The 16313-nt window shown below is 37.8% G+C and overlaps 2 protein-coding genes across 5 annotated transcripts in view; one reads left to right on the top strand and one right to left on the bottom strand.

The window, feature by feature from the left end:
- The window catches only part of LOC138738709 (uncharacterized), a 48674-nt gene extending 32779 nt beyond the window's left edge, over nucleotides 1-15895 (top strand). Inside the window, exon 7 of one of the 2 annotated variants that reach the window (XM_069889452.1) lies at nucleotides 15714-15895. In XM_069889452.1, the coding sequence (XP_069745553.1) occupies nucleotides 15714-15850 (137 nt within the window). In that variant the 3' untranslated portion in view covers nucleotides 15851-15895. The remainder of the gene's footprint in view (nucleotides 1-15713) is intronic. The other variant, XM_069889453.1, reaches the window with a different exon arrangement.
- Nucleotides 1-16313, bottom strand: part of LOC138738710 (uncharacterized) — a 152953-nt gene that overhangs the window by 90225 nt on the left and 46415 nt on the right. Inside the window, exon 1 of one of the 3 annotated variants that reach the window (XR_011341694.1) lies at nucleotides 30-143. The exons of the other annotated variants lie outside the window; for them this stretch is intronic. The gene's annotated coding sequence lies outside the window, so the exon portion shown is untranslated. Of the gene's footprint in view, nucleotides 1-29; nucleotides 144-16313 lie in introns of those variants that run through there. 3 annotated transcript variants of the gene reach the window in all.

Raw genomic sequence — 16313 nt, 5'->3', positions numbered from 1 at the left:
AGCACAAATTGTCATATCTGTGGACTTACCAAGTTGAATTGCAAACCCAGTTTCAGACAGAAATCTTGCTAATCACTTGCTGAAAAATATCTATTGACATTTCTTCTATTCATCGTTGGACTGTATTGTTAGACAGGGAGATAGAGTTAAGCTTTTTTACAGATTTATCTCCAAGGACACAATGTACCATTTCTTTTGCAGCTGGAAGAACAAGATCTTCCCCAATGGTATAAGCTTTCTTTTGTTTGGCAATCATAAGTGAAACTTTTTTTATTTTTCACACTATAAACCATATTGACCAAGATATATACAGACATTTTTCTTCTTAAATATATACAGTGTCGTTTTCTCCCCCTTTCCCCCCCTCCCTTCCCTCCCTCCCTCACTCCCTTTCCCATTTATTTAAAGTTCAAACTGTAAGATACATTAAACCCATTAAACAATGTTGTCACTTAATAAAAATAAACAAGAAATTTTACTGAGTCAGTTCTTTTCATTATCTTCTCCTTCTGTCATTTTAGGTGGTGGAAGTCCACGGTAGGATTTCTCTATTGTATTTCATGTATGGCTCCCATATTTGTTCGAATATTGTAATATTATTTGTTAAATTATATGTTATTTTTTCTAATGGAATACATTTATTCATTTCTATATACCATTGTTGTATTCTCAAGTTATCTTCTAATTTCCAGGTTGACATAATACATTTTTTTGCTACAGCTAGGGCTATCATAACAAATCTTTTTTGTGCTCCATCCAAATCGAGTCCAAATTCTTTGTTTCTTATATTACTTAGGAGGAAGATCTCTGGGTTTTTTAGTATATTGCTTTTTGTGATTTTATTTAATATCTGGTTTAGATCTTCCCAAAATTTTTTCACTTTCTCACATGTCCAAATTGTATGAATTGTTGTTCCCGTTTCTTTTTTACAGCGAAAACATCTGTCTGATATTGTTGGGTCCCATTTATTTAACTTTTGAGGTGTGATGTATAGCCTGTGAATCCAGTTATATTGTATCATACGTAACCTCGTGTTTATTATATTTCTCATAGTTCCGGAGCATAGCTTCTCCCATGTTTCATTCTTTATCTTTATGTTTAGATCTTGTTCCCATTTTTGTTTAGTTTTACCATTTGTTTCCTCGTTCTCCTTTTCTTGCAGTTTGATGTACATGTTTGTAACAAATGTTTTGATTATCATTGTGTCTGTAATCACATATTCAAAATTGCTTCCTTCTGGTAACCTCAGACTGTTTCCCAATTTGTCCTTCAAGTAGGTTTTCAGTTGGTAGTATGCAAGCATTGTATCGTGAGTTATATTATATTTATCCTTCATTTGTTCAAAGGATAATAATTTATTTCCCGAAAAACAATTTTCTATTCTTTTCAACCCTTTTCTCTCCCATTCTCTAAAGGAAAGGTTATCTATTGTAAAAGAGATTAGCTGATTTTGCATCAATATTAGTTTTGGTAGTTGGTAATTTGTTTAATTCCTTTCTACATGAATCTTCTTCCAAATGTTGACCAGATGATGCAATACCGCTGAATTCCTAAGTTGTACCAATTTTTCATCCCATTTATATAGTATATGTTCAGGTATCGTCTCCCCTATTTTATCTAGTTCTAATCTGGTCCAATCTGGTTTTTCCCTTGTTTGATAAAAATCTGATAGGTATCTTAATTGTGCGGCTCTATAATAATATTTAAAGTTTGGTAGTTGTAAGACTCCTTGTTTGTACCATTCTGTTAATTTATCTAGTGCTATCCTCGGTTTCCCCCGTTTCCATAAGAATTTCCTTATTATTTTCTTTAACTCCTTGAAGAATTTCTCTGTTAGGCGTATTGGTAATGACTGAAATAGGTATTGTATCCTTGGGATAATGTTCATTTTAATACAGTTTATCCTTCCTATCAGTGTTAGTGGTAAGTCTTTCCAATGCTCTAAGTCGACTTGTAATTTTTTCATTAATGGATGGTAATTGAGTTTATATAGATGGCCGAGGTTTTTATTTATTTGTATACCTAGATATTGTATTGCTTGTGTTTGCCATCTAAATGGCGATTCTTTCTTAAACTTTGAGAAATCCGCATTATTCATTGGCATTGCTTCACTTTTATTTGCGTTGATCTTGTACCCCGACACTTCTCCATATTCCTTCAATTTCCTATGTAATTCTTTTATTGATATTTCTGGTTCTGTTAAGTATATCATCTGCAAATAAACTGATTTTATATTCCTTCTCTTTTATTTTTATCCCTATTATTTTCTGTTCTTATCAGTTCTGCTAGTAGTTCTATAGCTAACGCGAACAGTGAGGGAGATAGTGGACATCCCTGCCTTGTTGATCTGCTTAAGTTAAATTGTTTTGATATATATCCATTTACTGTCACTTTCGCCAATAGCCCCTTATATAATGCTTTAATCCAATTAATATATTTCTCTGTAATCTGAATTTTTGTAGTACTTTGAATAAATAATTCCATTCTACTCTGTCAAAGGCCTTCTCTGCGTCTAAAGCAACCGCTACTGTTGGAGTTTTATTTCCTTCTACTGCATGAATTAAGTTAATAAATTTACAGATATTGTCTGTTGTTCATCTTTTTTTAATAAATCCAGTTTGGTCTAGATTTACTATTTTTGGTACATAGTCGGCTAATCTGTTTACTAATAGTTTAGCTATTATCTTATAATCTGTGTTAAGTAAAGATATTGGTCTATATGACGCTGGTGCAAATGGATCTTTCCCTGTCTTTGGTATTACTGTAATTATTGCTGTTTTGCATGAATCTGGTATGCTTTGTGTTTTATCAATCTGGTTGATTGCTTCCAGAAGGGAAGGAATTAATAAGTCTTTAAATGTTTTATAGAATTCTATTGGGAATCCATCCTCTCCTGGTGTTTTATTGTTCGGTAGTTTTTTTTTATTATCTCCTGTAATTCTTCTATTTCAAATGGTTTTATTAATTTATTTTGCTCCTCTGTTTGTAATTTCGGTAGTTCAATTATAGTTCGAAATTCATCTATTTTGTCTTCTTTCCCTTCGTTTTCAGTTTGATATAGTTGCTCATAGAATTCCCTGAAGTTTCATTGATTTCCGTTCGATTATATGTAATTTGCTTGTCCTTTTTCCTTAATGCCAATACCATTCTTTTAGTTTGTTCTGTCTTAAGCTGGCACGCTAGAATTTTGTGCGTTTTTTCTCCTAGTTCACAATATTTCTGTTTTGTCTTCATTATGTTCTTCTCCACCTTATATGTTTGTAGTGTTTCATATTTTATTTTTTTATCTGCCAATTCTCTTCTTTTAGTTGTATCTTCCTTTTTTGCTAATTCTTTTTCTATATTTGTTATTTCCCTTTCCAACTGTTCTGTTTCCCGATTGTAGTCCTTCTTCATCTTAGTTACATAACTTATTATTTGCCCTCTGATGAACGCTTTCATTGCGTCCCATAGTATAAACTTATCTTTCACTGATTCCGTATTTATTTCAAATTACATTTTAATTTGTTGTTCAATGAATTCTCTAAAATCCTGTCTTTTAAGCAGCAAGGAGTTTAATCTCCATCTATACATTCTTGGTGGGATGTCCTCTAGCTCTATTGCCAATAATAGGGGTGAGTGGTCCGATAATTGTCTAGCTTTATATTCCATTTTCCTAACTTTCCCTTGAATGTGGGCTGATAACAGGAATAGGTCTATCCTTGAATATGTTTTATGTCTGCCCGAATAATATGAATATTCCTTTTCCTTTGGGTGTTGTTTCCTCCATATATCCAAAAGTTGAATTTATTGCATCGATTTAATTATAAATTTGGTTACTTTGTTCTTTCTGTTAGTTTTTTTCCAGTTTTATCCATATTTGAATCCAAATTAAGGTTAAAATCCCCTCCTATTAGTATGTTCCCTTGCGTGTCTGCTATCTTCAAAAAGATATCTTGCATAAATTTTTGATCTTCTTCATTAGGTGAGTATACATTGAGTAAATTCCAAAATTCTGAATATATCTGACATTTCATCATTACATATCTTCCTGCTGGATCTATTATTTCCTCTTCTATTTTGATTGGTACATTTTTATTGATTAATATAGCTACTCCTCTGGCTTTTGAATTATATGATGCAGCTGTTACATGTCCTATCCAATCTCTCTTTAATTTCTTGTGTTCCACTTCAGTTAGATGTGTTTCTTGTACGAATGCTATATCAATTTTTTCTTTTTTCAATAAATTTAACAGTTTCTTCCTTTTGATTTGGTTATGTATTCCATTAATATTTAAAATCATATAGTTCAACATAGCCATTTCATACTTTGTTTATCTTTCCTTTCCGTTTCCTCATCACCACCTTCCCTTCTTATCCATTTCTGCTTTCTTTTTTTGAACACATTATAAGACAACATTTCTAAAACATAAAATATTTCCACTATTCTCCTATCTAAAATTCCTTTAATGCCAATAGTCCCTCCCCTTTCTGAGTTGCCCTTTGTCTCTTGTCGGGCAACCACATCTCCCCTCTCCATTTGGATTTGCGAATCCGCTCGCGAGCATCAACTGATTTCGCAGTGACTGTTATTCTTCCCCACCCAGCCCCCCCAGAAAAGATTTTAATCTTCATATATAACAAAGGTCATTCTCTTAATTTCCTCCTTACTTCCTTTCTTCCCTTTCTTTCCCTTCTTAGATAGATACACACATATACCTACATACACACATACATATAGTTTGTTGTCATTTTTGTTCTTGTTACATCTCTTTATCTCTGTCTGTTTTGTAGTTGTTCTGCAAATTTTCGTGCTTCTTCCGGATCCGAGAATAGTCTGTTTTGCTGCCCAGGAATAACTATTTTAAGTACGGCTGGGTATTTTAAAATAAATTTATAACCTTTTTTCCATAGGGTCGTTTTTGCTGCATTAAACTCCTTCCTCTTCTTCAGGAGTTCAAAACTTGTATCTGGATAGAAAAAAAAATTGACCCTTGTATTCCAGTGGTTTTTTGTCTTCTCTTATTTTCTTCATTGCCTTCTCCAATATATTTTCTCTTGTTGTATATCTTAGGAATTTTACTAGACTGGATCTTGGTTTTTGTTGTGGTTGTGGTTTAGGGGCTGTGTGCCCTTTCTATTTCCATTTCTTCCTGTAATTCTGGTCTTCCTAGGACCCTGGGATCCATTCTTTTATAAATTCTTTCATATTTTTGCCTTCTTCATCTTCCTTAAGGCCCTCTATCTTTATATTGTTTCTTCTATTATAATTTTCCATTATATCTATCTTCTGAGCTAACAATTCTTGTGTCTCTTTAACTTTATCAGATTCTTCTAATTTCTTTTTTAAGTCATCTACTTCCATTTCTATGGCTGTTTCTCGTTCTTCCACCTTGTCTACTCTTTTTCCTATATCTGCCATGATCATCTCTAATCTATTCACTTTTTCTTCTGTACTTTTTATTCTTCTTTTTATTTCACTGAATTCTTGTGACTGCCATTCTTTTACTGTTTCCATATATTCTTTAAAAAATATATATATCCATGTACTTGCCCTTCCCTTCATCTTCCATTTCTCTGTGTTCTTCCTCCTCTTCTTCTGAGTCCACTCCAGGATCTGTGTCCTTTACCTCTGTCTCTTCTGGTTTTCTTGTTGGGTTGTTTGTTTTATTTTGTTGGGTATTTTTGGTCTTCTTATTTTTATTAGAAGTGTCTTGGTGTTGGTCTTCTTCCTCTGGGTTGGTCATCTGTTGTTTCTTTGATTTCTTATTTTTACTCTCTTCTTTCTTGCTCTCGTTATTTTCAATGTTTTCCTCTTGCTGTTGTGTTGTAGTTGTCTGTTTCAACTGTGGAGATCGACTCCTCAGCTGGTCCCCCCTCCCGTCGGTGTTATTTCTGTCTTGCGCATGTGTGGTTGCGCACTTTTGTTTGGCTCCGTGAGCCATTTTTGTAGTCCCGAGTTCGGGACTTCGACTGACCTCAGGGAGCGGGCTTCTCTCTCCACGGCGGGCCTCCTCGTACAGGTAAGGCCTTCACCTTCTTCTTCCGACGTCTTTCCTCCTTCTTTTCTTCCCGTTGTTTTTGGCTTTTCTTTGCTGCCATTTTCTCCACACTTTTACTTTCACTTTGTTTTGGTTTTTATGTTTGTGCCTTTGCTTTTTCTCTATTTTTTTTTAAACTTTTCTGGAGAGGGCTGGAGTTCCCCGACCGGCCACTACTCCATCACGTGACTCCTCTCAATCATAAGTGAAACTTCATAAGATGCCTTCACTGCTGCACTGGTTTGTTGGAAAAACCTTCCTCTTTGTTTCTTGAACATTGCTTCTTTATGCTTGAAAAAGTCGAGAACTTTGTCTTTGAATTCCGGATGAGCTCTTCTCCAAATGTTGAGTGAGAAGGCTTGGTTTCATTGAATCATTGCCCAGTGTTTTTTGACAAAGTGCACACAGTGGAATATCCATACCATTGTTTACTATGAATGTAAACCCGAACTGTAAGTAGGTCTCTGAATATTTCCTTCTTTAGCTCATCATTGTTTACCTTTTACTGAACGATAGAAAGAAAAAATAAACTTTTTGTTGCAAGTGTTGCATAAGAAGTTAAATATACATAGCGGTAACAAAAACTATATACATAGCGGTAACAAAAACTATATACATAGCGGTAACAAAAACTATATACATAGCGGTAACAAAAACTATATACATAGCGGTAACAAAAACTATATACATAGCGGTAACAAAAACTATATACATAGCGGTAACCAAAACTATATACATAGCGGTAACCAAAACTATATACATAGCGGTAACCAAAACTATATACATAGCGGTAACCAAAACTATATACATAGCGCTAACCAAAACTATATACATAGCGCTAACCAAAACTATATACATAGCGCTAACCAAAACTATATACATAGCGGTAACCAAAACTATATACATAGCGGTAACCAAAACTATATACATAGCGGTAACCAAAACTATATACATAGCGGTAACCAAAACTATATACATAGCGGTAACCAAAACTATATACATAGCGGTAACCAAAACTATATACATAGCGGTAACCAAAACTATATACATAGCGGTAACCAAAACTATATACATAGCGGTAACCAAAACTATATACATAGCGGTAACCAAAACTATATACATACCGGTAACAAAAACTATATACATACCGGTAACAAAAACTATATACATAGCGGTAACAAAAACAATGTACATAGCGGTAACAAAAACTATATACATAGCGGTAACAAAAACAATATTCATACCGGTAACAAAAACAATATACATACCGGTAACAAAAACAATATACATACCGGTAACAAAAACTATATACATACCGGTAACAAAAACAATATACATACCGGTAACAAAAACTATATACATACCGGTAACAAAAACTATATACATACCGGTAACAAAAACTATATACATACCGGTAACAAAAACAATATACATACCGGTAACAAAAACTATATACATACCGGTAACAAAAACTATTAAAGAAATGACAAGAATTTTTAAAATTAATAAAACATTTATTATTGTTATTTTTTAAATTTTAATCAGGCTTGGGTTTAAATATCTTTTTTTACTTGAGTTATAAAGTACGATTACATTATGATACCACAGATCCTACGTAATGTATAGTATCGTAGTATACTGGTACTTCATTTTACTGAGACACCCCAAATTAAAATTATGATGCAATATGGATAAGGAAACTGTCAGATACCGTATTCTCATATATTACAAATTACAGCTATTACCTCCAGCATTACCCGAACTGACTATAATTCAATACATTTATTTATTACTGAATATATGAATTTATGTGCAGATAGTTTGGGGTAATGATAGGCTGCTCTGTGCTTGGGTGGCCCTGTACACAGTGTCAGTGACACAGCCTGCCAATCCAGGCAGTATCATGACAGATGTGTCTCAACCCTTGCAGTTACACCTCTTAGTATATTAATAATAGGAGTAGCACTAAATCTCACATGACATCGATGTTACCAACCCAAGACACATCTTTGTTAATTCCTTACCCTTACATCACCTCCACCCATACTGGTCATAAAACACCACAATTCACTTTTACATTTTCAAGTTGTACTGTACTCGAAAGTACTCGTAAAATGGTCGAGTACTTGGAGTCCAAGTAACATACAAGTACATGATATTGTGCACTTAAGTATGAGTACATGTACCAACTTGGACCCAAGCCTGGTATTGATATGACATTTAAAAAATATTTTTTAATATCAATTTTGGATATTCTTGTCTTTTTCATTTATTTTTCTTGTGTGTGTAGTAAATTTTTTATGCAACACTGGTAACAAAGCTACGGCAACAGTGCTGGCGATGAGTAACATTATCGCACCTTCACTAGTTGTGAGTCTCAATCGGACTGAGAGTGAGTGACTCAGACCAGTGCCACCTGCCACTGTCTCGAGTCGGTATACACGTCCCGTACCTGATCTTTTCAGGCCCGGTACAGATTGCGGCTACGGGAAGTTTCATAATAGTGAAAAACAAATGGTATTCACCCTACTCTTAATATAATTTAAATAAAAGTTTTGCTCACTAAAATGAGGAAATGAAAAAAAAACATTATGCAATCTGACTGCAGATTACAACACCATGTATTGTACAGTAGTGGTTATTTTCTCAGACCCAATGTACCCCCTGAAAAGTGTAAATGTACCACTGGGGGTACATGTACCCCAGGTTGGGAACCCCTGTTCCAGTCTAACCAACCCTTTCAATATCAGGCACGTTTCAATTGGACTCCATCCGTTCTTCCAAACTCCAGTGAGTACAGGCCCAGAACCAACGGACACTCCTCATTTGTTAACCCGCTCATGCCCTAGATCACACTTGTAAACCTCCTCTTTGTCCCTGTCCACTGGCAAAGGGGCCCAAAAGTGCTCACAATTCTCCAAATTCACCAGGGTCTTTCTCAAATACCTCTTCACAGGGGTCAAGGAGCTGCATATGATAATATGCAGGGATATTATCATCACCCTGCATGACAAAACCATCCAGGAGATGGCAACAACCACCATGGCCTTTTTTCTTGAGCTTTATGAAAGTATTTGATTTGATTAATCAAGAACAACTGTGAAGTTTCTTCTTAAATTATATCAAATGCTGAAATTTTCTGCCATTTTATGTCTGCTTTCAAAGACGTGAAAGCAGTGATCTTCATCAACAGGTCCATAATAGTCCCAAAACCAGCGCAGACCCAATGTTATGAACTCAGACAGCAGCAACTGGAATTTGCCAAGAGAGTGTTATATTTAAAATAATATCTTTATTATTAATAATATAAAACCTTATCTAACTTATCTCAATTTATCCCCCAACTCTGCACAAATTTACGTGTGTGTGTGCGTGCGTGTGGAAATGCCCGAACTATCACAGCTTAGGCCCAATTTTGGAACACCAGTTCAAAGTTTAGACTGAGAAATCCAGTGTTGAAATGAAGACTTTTAAATTGATGTAAAGAAGTGGCCACGAAGTAGGTAGGATAGACAGGGCGACAGCATGTTGTAAACTCACAAAATCCTTGTTGAGTTGCTTCTAGAAAAACGTCCTTTCAGGCAAGTGGTAGTCAAAATTCCCCTTTTCTTGGCATGGGGGACATGAAGCGAGTGACTTCCACAAAGCTTCCAGAGCCCTTTTTCTCTAGTTACTGTGGGGTTCAACAATTCCCTTCAAAATGACATTTCCTTTGGCTATAATGGGATTCAACAAGTCACCTTCAAAAGTGCCCTTTCCTTTGGTCACATGAAGTCACTTCAGCATATTATTCCTCAAAGAGCTGCTGCTCCTATGCTGCTTCCTTAAAACAGCCCCTGATCAAACAGTGTACTATTTCTTTAATATGTTGGCCACATTACTCTGCACTTGTGTTCCAGGAACATTTATTCTCTCTTTAGAAGTAGTGGATTGAGTACACGCTGCCCACAGTCAGTCTCCAAAGTTTGCAGGGCTTGCAGGTCGATTTAGTTAGCTCTTAAAGTGACAGTCCCACGAAAATGAACTGGGAGCACGTAATAACCGGTGGCGAGCAATTCTTTTCATAATTATTCTCTTCATAATTATTCTCATCACAATGCTACACCTCAGCTCCAATAACTTTCCTGCTGGAATAGGATTAATCTACAGGGCAAATGGTACACAGTACAAACTACACCACCTCCGCTCTAAAACCCAGTTCACTATTGTTTCAGTAAGCAGAAAATGTTTGTGTGTATGCACATTTGGAGGCTAAATTCCACCATCTCCTACTCTACTTCTGTGCTATTGAGCTGTCTTTCCTCCTCCTCACCTAAGGGCAACATCAACAACCTGTGGCCCTAGTCTCTCCTGTCATTCTGCCATGAATTAATCATCTTTACTTGAACCTCCTTTGCTAACTGGTCATAAAATTAGATCACATTGCTGGGTGCTGTTACTCCTGGGTGGGATCGATTTCATTACAATATAAAAGAACTTACTGCCCGACTGCATTGGGTCGATGGTGCTATCTTGAGCAACCTAAATCCTGGAACTGCCCTCTCACAACACCATGGAAATAATTTCACCTGAAACTACTCACAATTCAGGAAGGCAGCTCGCCAATACCTTTTAAAGGTCAACGAGGAATTGGCAATAAGCACTGGCTGTGTCGCAAAAATGAACAACTTAAAAACAGTCTCCATGCAATGATTGTATTTCTAATTCCCCACCCAAAGAGGAATAAGCCAGATTGCTAGAAGGTGAAAAATCCATGTGCACTGTTCAGGACTGCTCAGTCTGCTTCATTACTTCCTTTTCTGTTAGGTCATTGTGACTTCCTTCGAACACATCAAAAGTCACACTGTATGTGTCCTTCATCAGCTATTAATCGGCCTGCTGCTATGGCCTGACACTGATACAAAAATAATAAAGAATTATAAAAATTAGGTTTGATTTCTCGGAAATGCATTAAAAGCGTAGAGACCAGAGTGTAGATGATTACCGATACACGAACCCAACACACCAAGTGAGAGTGAAAATACAAGAGGATATATGTGAAGATCATTGGAACGAGCCTTATGCTTGGAGGAAATGTGGTCTTCCTGCCTGTCTGGAATGTGTGTATTGTGGGTGGTCACATGTCCTCCCTGTCTGAAACTTGTTCAGAAGTCAGATCCCTGTCAATCAAGGTTTGACACTGACCACCCATTCGTGCACACCTTCCTATTGTCTAATTTAAATCACTTAGGGTCATTATTGGCTAAAAGCACAGATTAGCTTTGTATATATCACCAATGCACAGCACCTTCTTTCTCTCTGCCTCATGATCCAAACCCAGGACATCGTTCAATGCCAGTTTGCTGCTATGGACATCGCTGAAAGTGTTGCAGGTAAAATATGCACTACAGTGAAGCTGAGGCGTAGCATTGAAATGGATTAATACTTGCAGAGAGCTGCACCCTGTTGGTCAGGGAATCAGGTGTATGTGTGTAAGAGTCCCTGTTTATAGTGTGTGAGTGGGTCAAGTATAGGTTTACTGTTGTCAGAGTCCAACTGAAGTCCAAGGTGAATATCTATGTCATTGCTTCAGTGAAATAGTGATTAAGTACGTTTAACATTCTCCCCTGTTTGCCTCCCATGTGTTAATTAAAGTTAAGTGTGATTGTAGCACTGGTGTCCAGACTCATCTCTCTGTGAACCCACCAAATCTGATACTCTTCTCAACTCGACAATTGGCACTGCAACCAGTGGGGAACCATGTACGAGTTAAGTAATCAGGGCACACAGAAAGCTAGAATCCCTGCAACATGACTGTTGTGAACTGCAAGAGGCAGTACAGTACAGATTTCCCAAGGGCAAGTGACCAACTTAGAAATTAAAATCATGGAGGAAGCTTCCAAGCTAATTGAAACACTGCAGCAGCAAACAGCTCACTGGTCTGGCTCACAGCTTGATTCAGGAAAAGTCCAAGCTATTGGCCAGTGGGTAGAGGAGATCAATACATGTTTGGGGAATGGGTATATATGGATGGATGGTTAAAAAAACCTGAGGAAACGGAGTCCCACGACACACTTCCTCCTCCCTGCATGCCCGAGCCTTTACAAGCCCGATCAGTGACCAAGTGGACCCAGACATGCCACCAGGGCATCCCACTGACCCTCTAAAATTTGGAGGTGCCCGAAAAAGGGGAGACCTCGAGTAGGCACGTAGGTGGTCACTATGAGAGTGAGGGGATCTATACCACCAGTGGCCATGCGAACAATTAGTCATGCTGTTGCTTCACTTGGGAGATGAGGGGGCTCCCAATTCCCTTCTCTCTCATTGGGAAGCAAGTGCCCTGGGCGGTCTGTCTGACCAGCAGATGATTGTCAATGCCTTGTGGGCACCATCAGAAGGGGTCAATGATGGCACCACACTGTGGCAACAGGTAGTGACTGTAGTCTGGGCCAGGTTTCCTGCCCTCCTAGAATGGGGCCAACATGGCCAGCTGTAGTGGTGCTCCATTGGCATTGGGTCACGGGGTGTTAAGGAGTGGGCACTGATCATGGGTCTCTACAGGGGTGCTTGTGAGCACCACCTTCCAGGAAGCACGAAGGAAAATGGTGCCTTGTTGGGCTATTTAGTCATCGCCACATGCCCTGACCTTAGAGGGGTGGCCTTGCCCTCATGGGATTGGCAACCTGGAAAAAATGTCCAAGAAGCTACTACCCTCCTGGAGGGATCTGAGTACATGGAGCAGAGACCTCCTGCTAGTATTTTCAGGGCTGAGGGGAAGTTTGGTGATGTCATCTTGCTGGTGACTTACAGATAAGTGAGCTCTCTGGAGACAGCATTGTGGGGGTAGGCCCCGTGGGGGTGGAGCTCCCCACACGCTGCCCACTCCGACCTGGACCAGCTTCCCCTTTGTTCTTCCCCCACTGGTGGTGGCCCCTGACTAATCTATCTTTTGAGCCCTCCCAAACCACCACCCCCCCCAGCTGTTCCTCTTTTCTATGTGAGAGTCTACAAAATGCTCATCAACACAGACAGCAACAATCCCATCACTGATATCAGCCAACACCCTTACTGCAACTCTCTGGCAAGAGCTTTGCCAGGGATACCTAAATCTCAACATTGGGTATTCGGCCACATCCTTTGATATGCATTTTCCAAGTACAGCCTTTGTAATGGTCCTTTTTTTTTTGCACCTGAGCTTTGGTATCTACTCTCAGCACACTCAGGAAATTGAAGTTTCAGCTTGTAATTGGAATGTAACAGATCTTAGTTACAATGCTACAGATCACACATTAGAAGGAAATATTGCATTTTTAAAAAATCACTCAGCAAGGACAGTGTCCCCACCAGCCCTTCAAATAACAGTGTAATGGATTTGTGTTAACCTTTAATTTGATGTTAAACTATATTTCTTTTATAAAAATGTCTTAGTAAAGTGAATTATAGAGTTAAAATATTGTGTCTGTACTCTTAGTAAGTTAGCTGTGGATTGGTACAGGGTCACACACAGGTCACAGCACATTTATAGAGAACCACTGTTTTCAGAGAAAGGAGTTCATTCTTGGAGTCTTAGACAGAGAGAGCTTAATTCTTCAAGTACTGCAGAAGGAAACTATTGGCTTTTAATCAAAGCCACTTAAGATGAGACCAGAGATGAGATCGGAAGTTGTTATGGATATGGAATTGTGAGAGATGAGTAAAACTGATATAAAAATATGAAGATGAGGAAACTAGTATAGATATATGTGTAATAAATAAAGCCAGTATGAATAGGATAAGGATAGATAATAGACAATAGAATGTAGGAAGTAAAGTTAGTTTGGATAAGATAAGGGTCTGCTAGCCTTAGACAGAATTAGCAAGTTCTGCATATAAGGTTGTAGCCCTGAGAGTCAGGAAGGTGTGAATTAGAACAAAGGCAGGTTTGTGAATAAGAACAATGACATTATGGGACACCGACAGGATACCCCCTGGTCCTCCAAGTTCACAGAAACAGCAAGTAGGCAGACAGGATTGCCTAATGCCAAACTCATCTAGGAGGCAGAAGAATGTAAGGGGGAGGGTATTCCTATACTGAAATCAACTGTATAAAAGTTGGGTGAGTCCCATTGTATGTGTGTATACCCAGGGTAAGGGGAAGCACCCAACTTTGCATTGTTGTATAATAAATGTTCTTTGTTCTCAATTTTTGTCTCGAGCAATTTCTGTGAAGGTACTTCTGTTTCTAACAGAATGGTTTTGACAAAGGAACAGAATATTTGTAGAAATAAAACAGATGGCCATGTGGTTTCCAAGAATTGGGACTCAACTTGATGATGTAATGGTCACATGATTTGTAGAAATAGATTACTGAATTCAGACATTTTGAGTTCAGTTTTGGAAGAGTTCCATTTGGAGAGTATAGAAGTTAAAACCCCTGTGATACAGGGGTTGAAATCTTTTTTAAAAACAGGGTTGAGTTACAGTAACCAGAATGGGTGCTGTTGTGTGTTAACTTCTGGGGAAAGGGGAACATAGAATCAGTGGCTTTTGATATAATGAAGATCATTTCACTGTCTCTTTGGAAAAGAGGACAGATTTCTACTGGGTCTATTTTTGTGCAGCCACTTCATTTGATCCTTGTCTGGGTTTGTGAATTTTTCATGGAAGAAAATAGCCATTTCATTTAACTCTTATCTGAGTTTATGAATTCATTGTGGAAGAAAATAGCCATTGTGAGTAAAGGGGCCTGAAGATAAAATGTTTAAAATCACTTTATAATTTCTAAACTGAGAATTTGAGACCATGAAGCAAGACTTAAATGATGCTGAACTTTTAAAGATTGACTTTTCAGAGTTGGACTTTAATTACACACACACACATTTACATTCGCGCATAGTGGGGTTAAATTTAGAGTTTATTAAGTTTACAGATAAGGTAAGTTATGTTGTTAATAGTTTAATTAAAAAACTATTATTTTGAATTTACCATTCTCTGGTGAATTTTCCATTGCTGTTCCTGAGTTAGTGCTAACAAAGTCCCTTTATTCCCAAAAATAATTGCAGGGTTGTTGTTAGTTTGTAACAACAGAAACAAATACCTCATGGTGGGGGGCACTTCAGAGCTTTAATTTAAAATCACAAATTGGCTAACTTTCCATCCCGACTCCTCCTGGTTATTGTTGCAGGGATCCAACACAGGCACTTGTGGCACCCACTTAAAGAGAATGTAAGCAGGAATGGCATCCTGGTGTCAGACAACATCACAGAAAAATGGGGTGCTCGAGGTATACCCCGGATGTACACCTGACCCCTACCTCACCACAAGATAGCATGGTGACAGCCATTTTGGTGCTATGCTTAGGGAGTGCTCAAGTGTGAGGCCAAGGTGCAGGATGCACAAGCCAAGAGAGGTCTCTGGCACCTGATGGATGACCTTGCACTTCCTCCTCACAGATGTTGGTGGTAAGCGTGCACACATTTGCCGGCCAAACCAGAGAAACCAGGCATGCAAATTTATTCCTCTTCCTTCCCCTCTGACACTGCGGAGCAGCTCCCACAGCACCCAGTTCCATCAGAAACAGTGACCCTGTTTGGTTGAGTGTTGGGAGGGTGGTGGGAGCTGATGAGGCATTGTCATTGAATTTTATTATGTGGCTTGCACAAGCAGCAACTGTATTTTTTTTTACCTAATCCATTAATCCTTTGTTAAGATAATTCTTTAAACATTCTTTCACAGTCTCACAACCACAAATTGCACATAATGCTAGCAAAACCAAAGAGCTGATTGTGGACTTTGGGAGGAAATCAGGAGATCATGAACCAGTCCTCATCAAGGAATCAGAAGTGGAGAGGGTCCTCTTCCTTACCCATTAAAGTAATAGGTAGAGTCATCCACTTTTTCAGATCTTCTTCAACTTTATGAAGTAATGGTAAAATAATTCAATGTATGTAGAATCTTTAACTTATCATCCATCCTGATCCTTAAGTACTTAATCCTAAGTGGGTGTTTCTCTGACATTGCATAGAGTTTCCTTTTGTAAAGGGAATAACTTCACTCTTATCCCAATTTATTTTATATTCTGAGACTTGCCCATACTCTTCCAACCTAAGATGTATTTGTCTTAAAGATGGTTTTGTTAAATATATCAGTACGTCATCTGCAAATAAACTCTGAACACTTTAATAATTATTTCTGAAAGTGTTTCAATCACCAAAACAAATAATGCTGGCGACAAAGGACATCCTTGTCGACTAGATTGTTGTAAATGAAATGGAGCAGATATATGCCCATTTGTTACTACTTTAGTCTTCAGACTAGTATACAATGCTTTAATCC

This window comes from Narcine bancroftii, chromosome 7, assembly GCF_036971445.1.
Source record: "Narcine bancroftii isolate sNarBan1 chromosome 7, sNarBan1.hap1, whole genome shotgun sequence".
Taxonomy (NCBI): domain Eukaryota; kingdom Metazoa; phylum Chordata; class Chondrichthyes; order Torpediniformes; family Narcinidae; genus Narcine; species Narcine bancroftii.
Note: the sequence above shows the minus strand (reverse complement) of the source record. Positions and strands in the feature narration are given on the sequence as shown.